The sequence below is a fragment of the Benincasa hispida genome, chromosome 5 (genome assembly GCF_009727055.1).
Source record: "Benincasa hispida cultivar B227 chromosome 5, ASM972705v1, whole genome shotgun sequence".
In the NCBI taxonomy this organism is placed as follows: Eukaryota; Viridiplantae; Streptophyta; class Magnoliopsida; order Cucurbitales; family Cucurbitaceae; genus Benincasa; species Benincasa hispida.
This window is the reverse complement of record NC_052353.1, coordinates 1,326,719-1,348,367: the sequence shown is the minus strand read 5'-3', so window position 1 is coordinate 1,348,367 and position 21,649 is coordinate 1,326,719. Positions and strand designations below refer to the sequence as shown.

The 21,649-nt window shown below is 32.4% G+C and overlaps 3 protein-coding genes across 7 annotated transcripts; 1 reads left to right on the top strand and 2 right to left on the bottom strand.

The window, feature by feature from the left end:
- Positions 1 to 6,400: 6,400 nt before the first annotated feature.
- Positions 6,401 to 7,609, bottom strand: LOC120078592 (probable CCR4-associated factor 1 homolog 6). The gene has a single exon (XM_039032880.1). It carries the CDS (start codon positions 7,139 to 7,141, stop codon positions 6,500 to 6,502), a length of 642 nt encoding a protein of 213 aa, XP_038888808.1. The 5' UTR covers positions 7,142 to 7,609; the 3' UTR covers positions 6,401 to 6,499.
- Positions 7,610 to 12,486: 4,877 nt separating this feature from the next.
- On the top strand, positions 12,487 to 16,163 carry LOC120078350 (FHA domain-containing protein FHA2). Its single transcript, XM_039032605.1, has 3 exons — positions 12,487 to 13,326; positions 14,613 to 14,773; positions 15,776 to 16,163. The coding sequence occupies exons 1-3, from the start codon at positions 12,681 to 12,683 to the stop codon at positions 15,983 to 15,985; spliced, it is 1,017 nt and encodes a 338-aa protein (XP_038888533.1). The 5' UTR covers positions 12,487 to 12,680; the 3' UTR covers positions 15,986 to 16,163.
- Positions 16,164 to 16,498: 335 nt separating this feature from the next.
- Positions 16,499 to 21,649, bottom strand: LOC120077544 (ethylene-responsive transcription factor-like protein At4g13040). Of its 5 annotated transcripts, none has more exons than XM_039031464.1 (7): positions 21,205 to 21,649; positions 20,029 to 20,133; positions 19,679 to 19,806; positions 18,619 to 18,718; positions 17,630 to 17,807; positions 17,237 to 17,362; positions 16,499 to 17,148 (listed from the first exon to the last, which is right to left on the bottom strand). In XM_039031464.1, exons 2-7 carry the CDS (start codon positions 20,069 to 20,071, stop codon positions 17,043 to 17,045), a joined length of 681 nt encoding a protein of 226 aa, XP_038887392.1. In that variant the 5' UTR covers positions 20,072 to 20,133; positions 21,205 to 21,649; the 3' UTR covers positions 16,499 to 17,042. The 5 variants fall into 5 exon arrangements, with proteins under 5 accessions (XP_038887392.1, XP_038887393.1, XP_038887394.1 ...); XM_039031465.1 differs by having other exon boundaries at positions 16,499 to 17,153; positions 21,205 to 21,648; XM_039031466.1 differs by having other exon boundaries at positions 17,241 to 17,362; positions 21,205 to 21,647.

The window sequence follows — 21,649 nt, the reverse complement described above, 5'->3', positions numbered from 1 at the left end:
TTGCAGAGACTACGAGCACGGTGACGAGAACCTTGCTGAACGTCATCTTCTCTTGCTTTGGTTTCTCTCTCTCTCTCTTTTTTGTGGTGAATTTTATGGTTTTGAGGCCTCCAAATTTATAGGCAGCAAGGGAGTTTAGGTAGCCTTTTTGGATCAACTAATTTATGAGCTTCTGCATGGGAATCTTTGTTCTAATAGAAACAAATTAGTTGAGTGGCTCCATTCCAATTCATTGCCTTTAAATTTGCATGGCCTCCCATATGCTTCTATTGTGTATTGATATGGTTTAAGGTTCTTTTGATTTCAGAGAAATTGCTAAATCTTAGCAATCACTCAAATATGAATTCACATTTAGTATACTAATCACCCAAATATGAATTCACATTTAAAATACTGTCATTTTTGTTTTACAATCATTTACAGTTTACTATAACATCATTTCTTTGATTTACCATTGCTGTTTACTGTTTATTTTATAGCGGTGGCATTTTTTATGGATTAAAATATTCATATTGATAGCATAATTGAATATAATTTGGTGGTTATTGACATGTATTATCTTTGGAAGTTGAAGGTTAAATGTTTTTTTTTTTTTTTAATTAATTTTAATATTACACTGCGGTAAACAGGAGCAAGGTAAACTCAAAATTATTAAATGCATGCAATTGGATCACTTATTTACTATTAAATTATTAATCAATTAGTTAATAATTTCTTTAAAATATTAGTTTAGTAAAATAGTATTAGTTAAATTAAGGGTTTGTTTTGTTTAGGAGATAATTTTAGATTCTATTTAATATTTTTAGATTCATTGAGTTTAATAAATATGTGTTTGATAGACAACTTAAATCTGTTTTTAAAATTGTTTTTTGGATTTTGTGATTCAAATAGTAACAAATTCATAAAACAATTTTTTTTAATACTTTTGTTGTATCTAGATTTTTAATTTTTAAATTTAAAAAATGGAGGATTATTACTAAATAAAGATGTAAACATTTTAAAAATTCAATTCATTATTTTAAAATAAATATATATGTATTAGGTAAAGTTTTATAAATTATATACTATTACAAAATATAATCGTATATTTTTTATAACATAAATCATATTCATAAAATAAATTAATAATAGCTATTGTAAATTAAATATAATGGGTAGCTACAACTGATTTTATGATTTATAAAAAATATAGTGTTAAATACATATTAATAATTTGTTTAAATTAGAATTAATTTTTAATTTGTTTTGCCAAAACATTTACGAAATATGAAAATACAACTGTTTTCATTGAATCTCTAGTTTTAAATTTTTTTTTTTTTTTTTTTTTTAATTTCACATTCTTTGCCAAACGAGCCCTTAAATGAATAGAAAAACTCATTTTTCAATAAATATAATTGATTAGTTATTATTTTTATAATTAAACAATCATTCATTAAAATTAATTTTAATTAAATAATAACATATTATGATTTCAGAACATGTTTCTAATATTTTTTATTAACTTCCACTATTATCTTATTTTTCAAAGCCCATGTTTAGTTGGTAGATCTTGGAAAAGACAATTCTAAGCATCTTTTAACCACACAAGTGAAAGAATTACATACACAAGTGTGAGTTTTCACTTCTTTCTCCCATTCCTACCAGCAGCTTAGTGTTGCCTTCCATTGTATAATAAAATAAAAATTGCACAAATTAATTATTTAAAATAAAAAAAAGTTGATAACATTTCCTACACAACCTTGTTTTCCTATGCACAACCAAACATAACCAACATAGTCATTCTTAATTCCCAGTAATAATTCCCAGACATCCTTGATTCCTGGGCATTGAGAAAACCTTAATCCAAACGATCCCTAAATGTTTTGTTTCATACTCTTCACACTCTTTATTTACTTTTGTTATTCCAACCTCAATGTCTTACAAATACTATAGTACATCCAATGAAAATCTTTTGTCCAATATAATATTTCTATCAAAGATTTAAATTTGTTACTACAAAGTATTTGTATGACAAGTGATTTTATTTTTGTTATATTTGTAAGACTCAACCTACAAAATTTTCATGGTTGCAAAGTATTTATGTAGCCCAATTTAAGCATGTTACTCTTACTTTTCGTTAGAGGCTATCATGGACACCAAATCCTCTACAAGTATATATATATATATATATATATTTCAAAAACATCATTTTTTTTTAGTGTTTAAGTTAGTATATTTTCTTAAACTAAAATTTTAGGGGATCATGGTCGAGTAGTTAAGATTATTAGATATTTTATTTCTAATTTATTATTTTGTGGTTAAACACACCATCAATGGTAGGGACAAATAAGGGTATATTTGTTTATTTTTAGATTCTAAAAAGTAGAAGATTAGTTCTTGGGCCATTTTCTTCAACTGAAATCACTTTGATCGTTTTTTTTAGAAATATGGTTTTATTTTGGTTATTTTGTCAAATCAACCGTTTCATTAATCTTGAATGTGTTACAAGGTTAGTCTAACTTTCGATCAAATTGTATCTACTTAGTCTTTAAACTTCAAAATTTGTCTAATAAATCTCTGAAATATTAATTTTATGTTTAATAAATTTCTCAACTTTAAATCTGATTTATATTAGATTATTAAGGTCCCGTTTAGTAACCATTTTATTTTTGTTTTGTTTTTTTAAAATTAAGACTATAGACTCTACTTCTACCTCTCCAAATTTCTTCAATTTTGAGAACTAAAAAAGTTTTCAAAAAATTGTTTTTGTTTTTGGAATTCGGCTAAGGATTCGATAACTTGTACTAATCATTACAAGAAATGTGGATGAAATAGGCTTAATTTTCAAAAAAAAAATCAAAAAAAGTCAAATAATTACTCAACAATGCCTAACTTTCAATTTGTATCTAATAGGTTCACGATTATATTCAAATTTCTTTAAATATTAATGGATGATTCAGAGTTGCATTAGGAGGAAGGTAACATGAAATCTAGTTTCCATTTTTTTTTTTTTTTTTGTCAAATTAACTTTGGTGGTTTTATGAGTAGTAATTGTAATGAGATTACATAATTTATAATCCAAGAAGTTGCTTTATTGTGGATTAACTTCTGATTGTCTTATCTATAGTATTTTTATATAATTTGTATATTTGATTTGATATTATATGTTTTTATATTACTATTTCTTGTTTGTTGGTTTTGTTTTGTTTTGTTTTTTTTTCTTTTTCTCTTTTAAGTTTAAATATATATAAATATACTTTGGTTATATATAAATATAAAAAGTACATGAATATGCATCTAAGCACATTAAAATAATTTATTCAAAAGCTTACATTATCTAATACAAACCACTCCATATGAAAAATAATAAGATATAAAAATGTTTTCTTATCCTTTGAATATTTTTCTAAAATTTGATTTACAATGTTTATCTCTCTCGAGATATTCCTTAAATTGATATCGACTCAAATCCAAACTCAATTACACTGCTACATAGATGTCGTGGTAAAAAAAATTAATTACATATATTGCAAAATTTAAATTCAAATTAAAAGTCAAATGAGTATAATTTACCATTAAGCTTGTACTATTGAGGCCGAGATGGTAAAAGTCAAATCTTTTCTCTCCAAGTCAAATAAAAAAAATTTAAAATTTAAAAAATTATGATATATATATATATATATAATTATATATATATATATATAATATATATATTTTATAGTAAATATTATTTAACTCTACATATTTTAAAAATATGTAAATATAAATATGGTAAATTAAAGAAATGAAACAAAAAATAAATAAAAATAATATGTGAAGACATAAAATTAAAAAACCAGTTGCCAAGTTCAAAACCCATAACTCATTTCATGAAAAATATAAATAGGAAACAACAATATTAATAGGAAACAACAATATTATCAAACAACTCCTAAATGATTGAAAATATGAAGAGAGGGGGAAAGAATCATTTTGACAAATAGCAGAATATTATCAAACGACTCCTAAATGATGAAAATATGAAGAGAGAGGGGAAAGAGTCATTTTGGCTAATAGCAAAATATAATCAAACTACTCCTAAATGATGAAAATATGAAGAGAGGAGAAAGAGTCTTTTCGGCAAATAGCATAATATTATCAAACGGCTCCTAAATGACTAAAATATCAAGAGAGGGTGAAGAGTCTTTTTGGCAAATAGCAGAATATTATCAAATAGCTCCTAAATGACTGAAAATATGAAGAGAGAGGAAAGAGTCTTTGGTAAATAGCAGAATATTATCAAACGGCTCCTAAATGACTGAAAATATGAAGAGAGGGGAAAAGTCTTTGGCAAATAGCAGAATATTATCAAACGGCTCCTAAATGACTGGAAACATGAAGAGAGGAGAAAAGAATCATTTTAGAAAATACTAGAATATTATCAAACGTCTCTTAATTGACCGAAAATATGAAGAGAAAGGAAAGAGTCATTTTTGGCAAATAACATATCTATAAAGAAGATATTTCATTGCATTACCTTGGCCTTACTTACATATTTAGTTAAAGCATAATCCCATTAAGCAAGACCTAATTATATTTCACACATTTTATTCATAGAAACCATAAGCAATTCTATGCTTATGGGTTGCTTTAGGTTTCAAGGGAAATTATGGTGAACTCCATACTTTCCGACCATCTCTTTCGGCTTTGAAATTGGTTTCTTATATGGACTCCAATTATATTGGTGGTCGTCGTCGTCGTCTTCATCGTAGGGAGATTTGTCACAGTTGCCATATTCATAACAATCTTTATCTTTATATTTGTATCCATCACACTCATAATCTTCCTTAGGTTTGTATCCCTCGTACTTTTCATTTAAAACTTGGGGATAAGATTTTGCATTTGCTTCCTTCATGGCCATTTCTCTTCCTCCTTCAACATTTTCCAGAATTACCATTGTTGTTGCAGAGACTACAAGCACGGCGACGAGAATCTTGCCGATCGTCATTTTCTCTCTTCTTTTTGTGGTGAATATTATGGTTTTGAGGCCTCCAAATTTATAGGCAGCAAGGGAAATTAGGTTGCCTTTTTGGATCAACTGATTTATGAGCTTCTGCATGGGAATCTTTGTTCTAATAGAAACAAATTAGTTGAGTGGCTCCATTCCAATTCATTGCCTTTAAATTTGCATGGCCCCATATGCTTCTATTGTGTATTGATATGGTTTAAGGTTCTTTTGATTTCAGAGAAATTGCTAAATCTTAGCAATCACTCAAATATGAATTCACATTTAGTATACTAATCACCCAAATATGAATTCACATTTAAAATACTGTCATTTTTGTTTTACAATCATTTACAGTTTACTATAACATCATTTCTTTGATTTACCATTGCTGTTTACTGTTTATTATAGCGGTGGCATTTTTTATGGATTAAAATATTCATATTGATAGCATAATTGAATATAATTTGGTGGTTATTGACATGTATTATCTTTGGAAGTTGAAGGTTTAAATGTTTTTTTTTTTTTTTTNCTTCTGCATGGGAATCTTTGTTCTAATAGAAACAAATTAGTTGAGTGGCTCCATTCCAATTCATTGCCTTTAAATTTGCATGGCCCCATATGCTTTCTATTGTGTATTGATATGGTTTAAGCTTCTTCTGATTTCAGAGAAATTGCTTAATCTTAGCAATCACCCAAATATAATTACTTCTCATTTAATGTACTGTCATTATTGTTGATTTACTATTGTTGTTTATAGTTTACTATAACAACTAACATTTCCACATGAAAGAGTTAAAATAATTCTTATTCATACTAAGGATTATTCTAAACATTTGTATGGATAGTTTAAGTGAGTATAATTTAGCGGTAATTGTCATGTATTATCTCTTCTTAGATCGTTGGCTTCACTTGTTCATAAAGTAAGCTTTCTTAATTTTTATTTAATAATACATGTGGTAAACCCGAACAAGGCAAGCTCAAAATTGCATTAACATAATTTGTTTCCTTGAAAATCCTGATAATATTTTCATGCACGACTGAAAAAATAATCTACATGTTACTCAGTTTTTTTTTAGTATTTTTAAAACCTTAAATTAAATAGTCCCTAACAACATTTTAATCATAACTTGTTAGATATTATAATTAAATTTACCTTCTTTCATCGACAGAAATTTTTCGGTCAATAGGTGATTTAAGATAACTCAAAAAGAAATTTCCATGAAAGCTTTAAACCATAACATAAATGAAAATGAAATTTGTATTAATTTTATTAACGAATGTGATCTTATACACATATTGTAGACAAGTATATGACACTACACAAATTTATGCACAAAATTGACCTTGTGAATATATCTACAACCAAACTAAAACTATTGATTACGAGGAATCAGTAGGTGCACCTAGACATCCCAACTATATTGACACGACCTTAGCACCCTCATCTTTTGACCTCGTACCAATAATTTATAAAAGAATGACAATAATGTTCTAACTACCGTAAATCAAAAGAATAAACACTAATCAAAATCCTCACCCAATAATAAGAAAATCGCCGATGAATATTGGTGACGAACGACTGAAAGACGACACCAAGCATCTGGATGACGGAGATGGACTGACGATAGTGACAGGTTGTCGGAAGGCTCGAATTGGGTGAGGCAATCCATACAAAATGCCTTCGGAGAGTTGTTCAGGGAGCTTGAATATGGTCTTCATCTTAGCATAAACGGAGGCCGTTAGCAAACTATCAGAACCAGCAAAATGTGCAGTACCAATTCGATTAACACCAAGCAACTTAGCTAGTTTTTTTAGGCCTAAGTTGTCGTCGAGGAGACCATCGCAGTACCGCGCCATATGTTTGAGATCAGTGACAGTACCCAACAAACGTTGAGCAGTTGTAGCGAAGGTAGCCATAGAAGTAGGCATGAATCTAATCTGGACAAGCTTCATAAGATAACCAATATCGTAAAATCCATGGAAGGTAATCCATCTTTGGATTACACCACTCTGAAGAATGGGTAAGAATAACCTACCAAATTCCTTAGGCTTAATTCCATGGCTTCTCAATTTCTCAAAATCAAAACCCTTGTTCTTCAAAAATGAATCCAATGAAGAAACCTTTTTCATATCGGAAATCTGATCAAACTCTCTAAAATTAAACTCCCAAGTCATTCCTATGTTTCCTTGTTGATCGCAGAGTGTGAGACCCAATTGAAGTATGCTCAATCGATTCACGTTGAATTGTAGACAATCATAAAATTCTTCCTCTGTAACGCCTTTTGGAGTGTATCGGAGAAACCCTATAAATAATTCATTCACTGCTAATGGTAAAACCAACCCTAAACTCTTAACAATCCATCCATAATACTACGCACAAAAATATACCTGGAAACTCTGTATCAATAGCGACTATCGGAAATTTTGGAAGATATTGTTTCAAAAGCTCTATTTCTTTCGTGAGATTCTCAGACCAAACCTCTCGTTTCCAATCGATTGGGCTAATCGGCGCTTCTCCAATTGTCGGCTTCTTTCGTATCCCGTTTCTTTCAAGTGATTTCCCCTTCGGACTCCTCATTATTGGAGAGGAAATTTTTTTTCTTCGGAAATCGGAATTAACTTTAAGGTATGAATAGCGTGGAAATAAAGTGTGACATTATATAGTGTTCAAAAATTTGGGCTTCGCGCCCAAATTTTTATATGATCAATTTTAGCGCTTCTCCAATTAGAGAGATTCCTGCCAATAAAATGTAAAGTGAAAAAATAATAACAATAATAAAAATAAAATAAATCCCGTGATCACGTTACCTTTCCCCTACCTACATTTTTTTTTAATTTATTACAATAATTACTATAATGATGTTATAATTTGGGCCGTGAAATAGTAGATTTTAAATATTTATTTTGAAAAGGAGCAAAAAAAAAAAGTTTCAAAATTAGAAAAACAGCAAAATAAGTTTAAGGATTATTAACTACTAATTATCAAAAGATGAAAATAGTGACTGATAAAAAAATCTAAAATTCAAAACATGGAAGATTCTATTAACTATTAAAAATCCTAATATTTTCAAACTTTACACTTGAAATTAAAGAAAAACGTACATAACACAAAAGAAAAAAAAATAAAAAAATCATAAACAAATACAAGCAAATATACTGGATTAAAAAACAATCTTGAAGAAATTGGACAACCAACGTCATTATGATCAACCAAAATATAAATACCTTTATCCAAAATAGCTATTAAAATATCTGTTTGAATCCCCTTTGTTTAGTCGTTGAAACTCATGGAAATAACAATTTAGTTATTGAACTATATTGAATAGTTAGTAATGGTTCAGTCACCATATTTTTAATTTGTAACAATTTAGTATATGAAGTTTAATGAATAATAATTTAGTCCCTATACTTAAAAATATGTAACAAATTAGTCTCCATCATGAAAAATCTCATCAAAATTAAGTGTCACTTTTTACGTAATAACTCATTTTTTATAGTTTATAAAAAAAAAATGATCTCAAATCAATTTATGATCTACACGTACTATATATCTTTAATTAAATCCTAAAAAGATTTTTAGGATAGAAACTAAATCTTTGCAAATTATAAGTTACATGGACTATATTATTACATATTAATGTTTATACACTAGATTGTTACCATTTCAAATTTATTAACTAAAAGTAAAAGCTAAAGACCAAAGTAAACATTAGTATCATGAATAAAAGTATAAAATATTAAAACTTAGAAATTAAATGAAAACTAATAAGAATTTTTAAGCTACTGGGACATATTTTGGTGGAATGTCCCAAAATTGAAACAAAAAAAATTTGTTTCAAACTCAAAATTTATAAATCGAGAATAAAAAAAAATTCTTTCTATAATTTAAATGTAATTGTATTAAATAATAAAATTACTTGAAATAGTTTCACTGCCTATTGTTTTGCTATATTTATAAATAAGTTGATCAATTTTTATATATTCGACAACAACCCTTAATTTATAAATATATTTAAAGAAATTTTCATGATATTTGTGGGAAATTTGTACGGATGACCTAAAAATTAGGCCATTTGCCCTTACTTCGTCTTCTTACCTTTTTACTGAGAAAACCCACCAAAACTAAACTATTATTCATTCAAATTTTCCAAGGCTAACGGCTGTATTGCTCATAAATGCAAAAAAACTATTTCCGGCTTGCAAACGATTCTACTTCCGGCTTTCAATCGAATCTTATCGGTAAATCCTTCTTTCAATATGGTTTTTTTTGTTTGTTTTTTTGGTTTTGGATGTGTTCTGTGGTTGAAGACGGGTAGAAAGAGTTTGTGAGCGAGATAAGTGAAAGTGAAATCGGTAGAGCGACATCGGAGAGATAAGTGAACCTATGGTTTTTTTTGTTTGTTTTTCTGGTTTTCGATGTGTTATGTGGTTGAAGACGAGTAAAAAGAGAGAATGTGAGGGAGATAAGGGAGAGCGACATCGGAGAGAGCAAGATTGTGAGAGAGAGCGACACCGGAGAGAGTGACACCAGCGAGAGTGATGCCAGCGAGATCCATTCTAGCGAGATTTAAACAGTGTTTTTTTACATTTTTTTTTCTGAAAAAGTTTACTGATTGAATTTTTTAATAAATGCAGGAGTGATTTAAGATGGCTACACGTCTCAGAATAGTTGAAGGTGACAAATTTCTCGGTCAAGTAACCAGCTTGGCCCACATTGCCAATGCAAACAAGATTGTCAAAGAGAAGCTCACGCGAATAAAACTTACACCTGGTGACTGGTACTGATCCATCCGTAATCACTCAGGAGAAGATGAGTGAATATAGGATGCAATTAGCGTGTCAGCTATGGGCAAACACTCCATATTTTTTATATGTAATATTGTATTTTTTATTCTTTGTAAAAATATTCATTTATTTTTTATGTATGTAAAAACATTCATTGTATAATTGAACATATATTTTTTATGAAAGTTTAAAGTTCAAAGTTCAAAGTTCAGTGTCAGAATTTTATCAGAACACCTGGCCACTGCTCTTTTCATTACATAATTGAATTTGATCAGTAGAGCACATCCAAAACCAATTATACAACACATCCAATTGAAAGAACATTCATTGTATAATCTTTGTTTGTTATCCATTTTGTTTCAAGTTTGTGTTCTGTAAAAACATTCATTGTATAATTGGTTTTGGATATGTTCTGCTACTGCTCTTATCAGTATCAGAATTTTATCAGAACATGCATAATTGAGCTTAGAACATTACATGGTTCAAGGTTCAAAGTTTAAAGATTGAGAGAGCAAGATGTTCAAAGAGAGCAAGATATTTAGAGAGAGCGAGATTGTGAGAGAGAGAGCGAGATATTCAGATTTAGAGGTATTTAGCCACTTGGGATTTTGTGTTCAGGTTTGAGTTTTGATTAGAATTTTTTCTTTTGGTTTTTTTTTCTTCTTTTTATATTTAAGTGAGATGTAAAATCAGATTGCGGCAGTATAGCAAAATACGTATCATCATGCATCTTCAGTGAGGTGGGGATCCACAAAGTTATAGACTATGCCTTGTTTTTTTTTTAAGGTCACCCTTTTAATTTTTTAAGTTCATCATAATTGTAGCAGTAATACCTGAGGCAAAGTTGTGAGCTTTGTTTAGGAATGTTGTTTGTTCCATCATTTTGGTTTTTTTTTTAATAAATTTGTATCAGAGTTCCTCTTTTTGTTGAATTGTTAGTGTGAAAAACATTCAAGGGATATCCATCTAGCTCCCTATGAATAAATAACCACAAATTCTTCGTCTTTTCTCTTTTCAAGTTAGCTTTCATAACAACGTGAAAATTCTTGTTTGATGCTTTTAGTTTCTGCTTTGAATGTATAGAAGAACAGAAAATATGGCTAAAAACTTTATATGTTGTACTGTCAGTCCATGTAATTTTTTATGGTGGAACAGGAACAATATTAAAGGAGCAATACCAATCTCTTCTTTTCCTACTTCAAAATTATCCACCCTTCCTTCACCTTGAATATTGATTCTAATAAAAAATAGAAAGTCTAAGGGTATGCACTTGAATCTTGCTCTCTCTGAATATCTCACTCTCTCTCAACAATCTCGCTCTCTCTCATAATCTCGCTCTCTCTTAAAATTCTGATACTTATAAGAGCAGTAGCAGAACACACATCCAAAACCAATTATACAATGAATGGTTTTACAGAACACATACTTGAAACAAAATGGATAACAAACAAAGATTATACAATGAATGTTCTTTCAATTGGATGTGTTGTATAATTGGTTTTGGATGTGCTCTGTTCTGATACTGATAAAATTCAATTATACAATGAAAAGAGCAGTAGCCAGGTGTTCTGATAAAATTCTGATACTGAATTTTGAACTTTGAAATTTGAACTTTCATAAAAAATATATGTCCAGTTATACAATGAATGTTTTTACATACATAAAAAATAAATGAATGTTTTTACAAAGAATAAAAAATACAATTGTCCTCTTCACTTCTCTAAGCAACATGTGATAGATAATTGGACTGTTGAACACCATATCAACGTCAACAAATCGCCCAAAAACTGTTCTCTTGAACATGGCCAACTGCGTTGGCGTGAGCTTCTCTTTGACAATCTTGTTTACATTGGCAATGTGGGCCAAGCTGGTTACTTAACCAGGAAATCTGTCACCTTCAGCTATTCTGAGACGTGTAGCCATCTTAAATCACTCATGCATTTATTAAAAATTTCAATCAGTGAACTCCTTCAAAAAAAAAAAATGTAAAAAAACATTCTGTTTAAATCTCGCTATAATGGATCTTGCTGGCATCGCTCTCGCTAGAATGGCTCTTGCTGGCATCGCTCTCGCTAGAATTGCTCTCGTTGGTGTCGCTCTCTTTCACAATCTCGCTCTCTCTGGTATCGCTCTCTCTCACAATCTCGCTCTCTCCGGTGTCGCTTTCTCTCACAATCTTACTCTCTCCGATGTCGCTCTCTCCGGTGTCGCTCTCCCTTATCTCCGTCACATTCTCTCTTTTTACTCGTCTTCAACCACATAACACATCGAAAACCAGAAAAACAAACAAAAAAACCATAGGTTCACTTATCTCTCTGGTGTCGCTCTACCGATTTCACTCTCACTTATCTCGCTCACAAACTCTTTCTACTCGTCTTCAACCACAGAACACATCCAAAACCAAAAAAACAAACAAAACAAACCATATTGAAAGAAAGATTTACTGATAAAATTCGATTGAAAGTCGAAAGTAGAATCGTTTGCAAGCCGAAAATAATTTTTTTGCGTTTATGAGCAATACAACCGTTAGCCTTGGAAAATTTGAATGAATAATAGTTTAGTTTTGGTGGGTTTTCTCACTAAAAAGGTAAGAAGACGAAGTAAGGGCAAATTAAGTAATTTGATAAGGCGATAACATCAGCAGCGTGTCAATTGACATTATTTTTTAAAAAATGGTCATTTGACATTTTGGACCAAATTTTTGGATTACAAATTTCCCATATTTGGTCCATATTTCCGTGACATTTTTGATAAACTTGAGAACTTCCTGTAGAAAGGGGGAAGAAATTGGATGGATCGACGGCGGAGGGACGGCAAAAGCAAGAATATTGTTCATCAATCTTAACTGGGAACTTCTATCTTCAATTCCTTCGCCTCTTTTCAATTACAAATTCTTCAATTTTCGATTCCAATTCCCAATTTCTCTGTGATGGGTACAGCGGGTAGTGATGTAGAAGCAGGGTTCGCGAAGCTTCAAGGTGAGGATTTCGAATACTATATGCAAACTTACTCCATAATCCTCGGCCGGAATTCCAAGAAATCCACCGTTGACGTTGACCTCTCCAGCCTCGGCGGCGGCATGAACATATCTCGCCACCATGCTCGTATCTTCTACGATTTCACTCGCCGCCGATTTGCCCTCGAAGTTCTTGGCAAAAATGGTTGTCTCGTTGAAGGGGTTCTTCATTTGCCTGGAAACGCCCCAGTCAAGCTCGATTCTCAAGATCTTCTTCAGATTGGGGATAAGGAGTTCTATTTCCTGTTGCCGGTGAGGAATATTTTGGGTGGTTCGGTTGGGCCGAGGAGCTATATGGGTCATCCTGGATCGGCGTCGGCAGGTCCTGCCGTCGTTGGGCCAGTGGTGCCGCCCCATTCGCACTATAATTTTCATTTGGTTGGCTCTGGAGGAGCCGCTGCTGCAGGGGCGATGGTGAAAAAGGGGCGAGGAAGAGAGTATTATGAAGAGGGATATGAGGATGAGGATGATATTGGTGGAAGTAGTGGTAAGAAATTCAGGCGAGAGGGATATGGACCTGGTGGTTCAGGAGGCAAAGCCGGATTTTCTGGCGGATTGGGTTAGCATCTTTATTATGTTTCCTGTGTTTTTTTTTGATTGACTGTTTTAGAGGTTTAGAGATAATCTATGTTCAAATTCTTCGTTGTGTCACTTTGATTTCCGCTATCAGACTATTGATTCTAGAAGTGGAAAATTCTTTAATCATGGTAGAGTTATCTTATAGTGCCAGATTTTATTGTGTACTGCCGGAAAATCTTGGTTTTATTTTGATGAGAAGCCTTATTACGAACAATGGATGGAGTTTGTGTGATGTTCAGCTATATTGAATGCTTATATCTTCGTCTATATGTTGTTTTTTGTTGTTGTTGTTGTCGTCTCCTTGATCTTTTAGTTCGTGAAAGTTGATTGAAGAGGTTTAAAACACGTTTGACTTCACGATTCTATGGAATTCACGGTGTTTTTTTTTATGCCTTTCTACTATGTAGTTATCCTGAATCTGATTGTTTGGATTGGAGCTAGGGGTTTCTGTATTTTTTTTTTGCCCTATAAGAAATGTAGCTTAATGAAAAAGGAGTACTTTTCTTCAAAAGCAACACCAAAGAGTTTATTTGCCTCTACAAGTCTATTAGAAGATTAATGAGTAAACAGACAGACACGAGAACAACAGAAGGAAGTGTTTGTATTACTTATGGGTTTAGATTTTGGAATCCTTAGAAGTGTTACAATATATTTTTCATACTTCAAATCATGCAAGTAGCTGCTCAAATTTTTGTCCTAGTATGGTTTTGGCTTACTTCCTATTCTTAAAACTCAATATTTTCCCAGATTTTATGTGGGCAGTTGTTTTAGGAACAAAGCTTGCATACTTTGGTTGAATGTGATAATAGCCTTCTTTAGAATCCTTGTCTAGAGAGAGGAAAAAAATGGAATCTCAAGAGATAGAGAAATTTGTTCATTTGTGGTTTGATTTGAGATCTCGAATATATCCTCTGCATGGTGTTCTTATTTGCTAATAGTTTCTGTAAATACTACGTCTTATGAATTAATACTAATTGGGAGTATGTGAATATGTTTGGCCTTTTGCTGGGAGTCTATTTTAAATCTTTCCTTTCTGCATAATGACTGCTCTTGTTTCTTCCTCCCGTTGAAATTCTAGTTTCTTATCAGACGGGAAAAAGAAGTTGCAAACTCCTTCCTTCCCATTCATGATTATGTATTTTTAAGTGTTATCTGTTTCCATACGCTGGGATTAAAGTGAACATAACAATTGAATGAGTGTCTGCCTTGAACTATTATTGCATAACCATTTGAGACACTGTCTTTCTCTTGTACCATAATCTACAGTTTCCATGGACAAGAAGTTAGATGGAAGATCAAGAGTTGATCGAGAAGCTGATAATCAGCTTCTCCAGGAAGAAAAGGATGTGGTGTCATCAGTAGCTACCGTGCTGTCTGATCTTTGTGGCCCAGGAGAATGGATGCCTATGGAGAAACTCCACTCTGAGGTATGTTTTGATTATGAAGGATTCTCTTGATGCTTATATAAATATGAACAGTCTTATTCCTGTACCTGTAGAAAATGAAAAAAGATGGGAGTTCGGATAAAGAATGTCATCTAGAAAGTGACCGATTAAATCTAATTGTTATGCTGTCTAACCTTTATTGTTATGCTAAAACAGAGACAAGTAGAAGGTTGGTAAAGGTAATTTCTTAGCTAAAGATGGGAGGAGAGGCTATGAGCAGGCTGTTTACCATTTCTTTTAGGGTTCTCTCTCTATACGGCTTGCTTTTTTCTGTCGCTCATAACATCTATGGTGGTCAGCCTATACAGCTCTTATATTTAGTTATTAGAGATTTTAGTAATGTGATCAACTACTCTTTGAGTTGCATACTTGATGATACCAAAATGTAGAATCCCAAATTTCAGCCCTCTAAAGAACTGGAAAGTTATGACTGGGAATTACATATCAAAGTTCTGGTGACAGGATATCTGTAGATATTAAAAAATTTCCTCTTTCCATTTAAGGGACTGGTCTGCTTTCATTTGCAAATGCTTGGACATGGAGAAAACTGACACCCAAATGATATTTTCTCGCTGGCATCAAAATATGATTTCCCTTTCACTATAAACAATTTTATTTAGCTTCTGGGATGTCGGGAGGCCTTCTGAGGTTGGTGGGGGATGGGCAGTCTTCGTCGGAGGAGGTGCTTTTGCATCCTTCCTTAAGAGAGAAGGGTATAGTGTTGTCGCATGCGAGTTTCTTTGCCATTTTGTGGGGCATTTGAATTGAGCAGATAGTATGATTTTTAAAGATGTTGAGAAATCTAGAGTGGAGGTTTCGGATTTGGTGAGGTTTGTTTGGGCATTGGTTACTTTTTTTTTTGGGGGTTGTTTTTTGTACGTCGTTTCATTTTCTGGATGAAAGTTCTCTTTCATACCCCTCAAAAAATAATTTCGCTTAGTCCTCAATGTTCACGTTTTTTTTTCCTGATGTGTGTTTTCACAGCTGGTTGAGCTTTATGGCAATGTTTGGCACCATAGTCGTGTAAGGAAGTACCTCACGTCAGACGATTGGCACGGTCCAGAAGCGAAGGATAAACCTTGGTATGGCCTGCTTATGTTGTTGAGAAAATACCCAGAACACTTTGTGATTAACACAAGATCCAAGGGTCGAGTAACACTCGAGTTTGTCTCGCTCGTCTCACTGCTTTCATAGAGTCAGAAACTAGAAATAGGGTTTTTCCTTGGATCTGGGCGTTTTGACATAACCACATATGTAATGACATTCTCATGCTTCACTTGCCATTCCTCATCTTTGTCCAACTTGCAGTGATTTCATGAAACTCAATGTAAATTATAATTCCTACTACCAATCTAAAATAGCTTTTCGTCTAGATGGAGATTTTTCTTATTGTAATCGTAATCGTTGTTTATTATTTAGGTTTCGTATGATAATTTTTATAATTTTTAATTTTGATAATTACGTTTATAAATACTACTTCAATGTATGAGTTTATTTGTTTTGTTATTGGCTTTCTTAAATTCAAATTGAAAGTTGTTTTTATTTTGGAATATGGATTTAAAATCAATTGTTTTTTAAAGAGAGAATGACCATATAAAAAAAAATAAAGTACAATTTCTCTTCTTTTTTAGGCTGAAAACTTGTCAAATCAATCATTCGGTAGTGAAAAAAAAGAATTTAAATGGCATTTAGTTTGCCACTTCTATGTCCCTAAAAGAAAATGATCAAAAAGTAAAATGTCAAAATACTGTGGTATACAAAGAGACCTTCAAATAATAACAATGGACCAATAATAAAGGCATTAACTATGAACATAAGATGGCTAAAAGTCGTATCTTCTTCCTCCATGGGAACAAGGGATAGGCAAAGGCTAAAGCTATGGATTCTGAGCTCGAAAATTGCCTGAACTCATCATAAGAGGCATCTTGAGACTTGAAGTATGATAGAGTAGATTCAAAAAGGGCCCCCTCGTATTGTGACTATCACCATAAATTGCTCCTCTGATCAGCTCAAAGCCTGAAGGATTTGGCTAAACTACTAAAATGATGTACATTCAAAATTTCTAGGAGGTTGATTTGCCCAACCACAGGCTTTTGGACAAAAAAAAAAAGAAAAAAGAGAGAAAAAAAAATCAGGGCAAATCAAAATCAGGGCTGCAGGTCTCCATACTTAAACTGAGATGTTAGAGATGGGAAAGCTAAACTTTTTCTTCTTGAATTTCAAGATGTAGAGGCAACAGGTTCCATGTCTTCTAGAGCTGACGGGTCGATGAACTCATCATGTCTTTTGTTAGAGTCGTCATCGTCATTCCCAGGCGAAGAAAGTTTAGACTTATTTGATTCTGGACTGAGTCTCTTCTGTTCTGAAGATCATGATGATAAATAACTCATATGATCTATATTGGGAAGTGGGAACATTTGCCAAATTGTAGAGAAGAAGAGATACCTACTTCTATTAGTAATCGCATGGCGAGTCATTGCTAGAAATTCGTCCCAATTAAACTTTCTCAGTTCTTTCTTCTCCTCTTCTGGGAGCTCAAAGTTGGGTTCCCTTCCACACATGAAAGCAGCTCTAGGATAGCAAAAGACATGATCAGTTGATTGTGCTTGTTCTTTTTTCCCTCTTTTTTTTTTTTTTTTTTTGAAATGCTAAAAATAATGTATTCAAGTATAAATGGAATAATTAATACTCCGCAAGCATATAAACGCATATAATATTGGCCACGTTTGATAACCATTTGATAAACATTCGTTTTTTGGTTGGTTATCTCAAGTACAAAATGCCATTATATATTCTATTCATCAATCAGATGGAAATTTATGTCACTTCAACATTTACCTGTCATACAAATGAGCGGCTTCCTCTTGTGATCCTACGGTTCCCAAGTGTATTTGTTTTTTGTCAACCTTTATAGCAGCCTGCCATTTCATGTTCTTGAAATAAACACCTCTCATTAAGAAAGATTCGTCGGGAAAATGCTTTCTCCGGTGTCTCTTTCTGCGCTTTATGGGCGGGTCTGCAAATACAATAGCATGTAGCTTGAGTCATAATACAGCATTTCTTCATTAGTAAAGACGGGAAATACATGATTACAGTATAAATGTAGATTAAAAGAATAATCTCTCATCTCTGGATATTACGATATGTAAATTGTTATTAAACTTACATTTTATACTATTAACCAGAAAGATGTCACTTAAAAAATCAGTGAAAGAAAACCCCATCATATCTTCCTAGTGGCGCACGCACGATAGAGAGTCACAGTGGGTAATCAGATTTTTGTCTCCTTCAGTTAGTAGAACTACTAAATTAGTCCAACTGGGGTTAGAAATTCTCTGATGGTTATATGGTATTTTGGAAATGGTGGCAACATGGAAAAGGAAAGCTGTGTCATTTACAAAATTACAACTTCACAAATCCATTACTGATCCAAACCTATAAGACTTAGAGAAAGTAGAGATGACAGAATTGTTGAGCTATGCACGTGTGGATAGACCCAATACTTTCTAGATTTCAACTATCGAGTATAACATTCAATGAAGTCATAGAAGACATATATTTATCCACCTACACAGCAAACCAAGCAAAAAATAAAAATAAAAAATAAAATAAAATCCCTAAACATGTGTGTGAAGCTTATTGGCTAATGGCTAGCATAAAGCAAATGCGACCTACCCCACCCTTCCCCACCCAAAGATGAATCAAGAGCATAATCTAACAAAAAATGTCACTTCAAAGGATAGATTTATATCCTATACTATTCTAATATCACATCCATTCATGTAACTCATAAATGTGAAGAGATGATTTGAAACAAACAAACAAACCTGCTGCTATTGGCTCGTCATTTGTCGTATCATTTTGCTCTCTGGATGTATCCAAAACAGATACCCCTGATGATTCAGGCTCTATATTTGCAATTGGATTCTGAAAAAGGTCATATTATGGAGATGAATATCCAGCACAAATGTCTATGTTTGTACTAAAAGACAAACCAGTCTTGCATTGAGAGGAAAAGGGAAAGTAAAGAAAAAGGATAATTAATCTTCTTTTATTTATGGAACATGAGTAGCATTCCCCATAAGAACATTGCAAGACCTCCGGCAAATAAGGTTCTATGTCAAACTAACACCAGTACTGACTGAGATGATGGCCATCCATCAAAAGGCAGGGTTATGTTAAGGGTGCTCAAACATGAAACCATTTTATCGATTAACATTATATAGATTACTGGAAGAAAGAATATTTTGTCATCATATTATCTCATAACATTTCTTACTAAAGCAACTCCTTTTTAACAAACAAAAAAACAAAAAAAAAAAACAAAAAAACAAAAAACAAAAACAAAAACAAAACAAAACCTCTAAGTAGCACCCTGCCAACTTAAAGCAGATTAGATACAAGTTTTGCAAAATCTGAACCTTACATCAATAACTAAATGTCCTAAGTTAATTTGGGGACAAAGGATGACATATATCCTATGCTTTTCTACAAAAATGACATACCAATATAAATAATATGATGCATTTCCGTATAAGTTAGCTGTCATAAAGAATATGGGAATATCGAATAATATTTTCTTAGCATGGGTGTCACATTGTTAGAGAAACTCATGCAACCTTGTACATTTATCTAACATCATAATAGTAATTGCTATTAAAAAAAAAAACATGTCCAATTTTATTTTACAGATAATTTTGCCTCAGATAAGAATTGTAAAGTATGAAAACTGACAGCAACTTAAGCTAAGAAACAAAAAGAAAGGAATAAGGTTTTGAAGTGAGAGCCATGTACTAAGGAGGAACAGTCAAGGTAGCCAGTTCTTTTATTAGCAACATGATGTGATTATGTAGTGATTAAAGAAATTGGAAATCTTGATTTACTGACCTCCTTTATCTTGTTAACTTGATCTGAACAGATGGGATAAACACTAACGAAGTTTGTACAGTGCACATGATCTTCAGCAGTCAAATTTTCAGAAAACTTCAAAACTGGAGCAACAAATGAGCCTTTGCCTACAAGTCCCGCATGGGTAAGTCATATCATTTCAATTCCTCTGAGTCAATTTCATTCAAAATCATGAATCAAATACAAAAACTATATGCATATATATATATTTTTTAAAATCAGTTCTTTCAACACATTAATTAGCTTAAGAGAAAAGTGAGTATAAGCCTTCTCCAATTCAAGAACAATGTCCTTTTCTCAATACCATAGCTTTAAAAAGTAATCTTTACCGGTGCAAAGTCCCAGCAGTTTTCGCCTTCTTAAGCTCACCATAGTTAGCTTCAATCCTGTTATCAGTGGTATTGTTTGGTTCTTTTTCCTGGATTACCTCACATCTAGACCAGACAAACAGACAAACTCAATCAGGTTCCATTAGAAAAAAAACACATCTCCAGAACACTGGCCAATACGTAGCTACATAATGACAAGCAATAAACGGATGGATAAGGCTAAAAGAACAGAACCAGTTCGATCATAATGGTATAAAGAATGCAAGTTTCTAATGATTACTTATTTTCACGTCAAATCATATGTCCGAGGGAACTCAGCCCAAATGCATGAATATAAAGTGAGTTCATATTTTCAAATACAAAATAGAGGAAGAAGAAGAAAACATGATGGTGAAGTCTATTCATCTTTTCTAGCCAATGTCAAGAAACAAAATCGACACTACTGTTTGGAATAACTTTCTCTTCTAAGCACTTGGAAAGTCATTCCAAACAGACACTAAATAATACTAGTGTTTAACTTCATTTTCTCTCAACTGAAGCAATCTGAATAGAGTTCAGATGTGCAACATAAGGTAACTAATACACAATTCAAGCATCATACTGTGAACCAATAATCTAAAAGTAGTGCCAAGAAGCATTAAAGAGCAGTACAAAGCTAACAGTTAGTAGCCAATAGCAACTTGCATTGAGCAAAAACAAACACAAACACGGCAAACCTACACCAACTTAGCTGGCTCCATTTACAAATCTAAGTCGTCAAACCAAGCCGAATACTGCTCAACTAGTTAAAAGTATTAACAAGCTCAAAACAAATGAAATCTCCCAAGTCAACTTGAATGACCAAACCATCTTCTTCTTGATCTTCCATTCATATCTAGAACTCCCATCCTAAACGTTGAACTCAAAATTCAATGTAAAAGGGGGGGAATCAAATTCGGTGGTGGGAATTATCAAAGTCGTTCTTCTTGTTATAAGTCAACCAAAAATCCACAGACCCAATTCATGAAATCGCTAATCTAAACAAACCCAATACTTAAAAAACACCAACTCAAAAACCCAAAAGAGAAAAAACAACAACAAACAACTCATCAGCATTCGATTTCTGCCCGTCAACGCCAAATGCCGATAACCGGAGACCAAGCAAAAACGATCAAACAGAGAGACCGCCGTTCGTACCTGAGGAGAAGGCGGCAGCGGCGGCGGCGGAGGAGGAGACGGCGGAGAAGAACGATTGAAAAAACTAAGAGGGGATTGAAATCATGAAGAGAAAGGGGAAGGTGGTAAATATTTAGAAATTTTAAGAGATTATATGAAAAATCCTTAACTCATGCATCATCATCATTATAATCTCTACCACCTTTACAAAAATCCTGGTTCTGTAAATTTGTTGTGTTTGGAGTGATGAACTTTACCATGGATATAGAGAGAGAAAAAATTGGATGTAGAGAGAGAGGTTGAATGAGAAAAAGGAAGGCGCATCTTCTCTGCACTTCAAAAGAATTTTCAACCATACTGCATATGAATGCTGGAAATTTTCCAACATTTTTACATTTTTTTTCTTGAAATTTCATGTGTGTATAAGAAAGAGCTATAATTGTCAACTTTCCACAAAACAAGAATT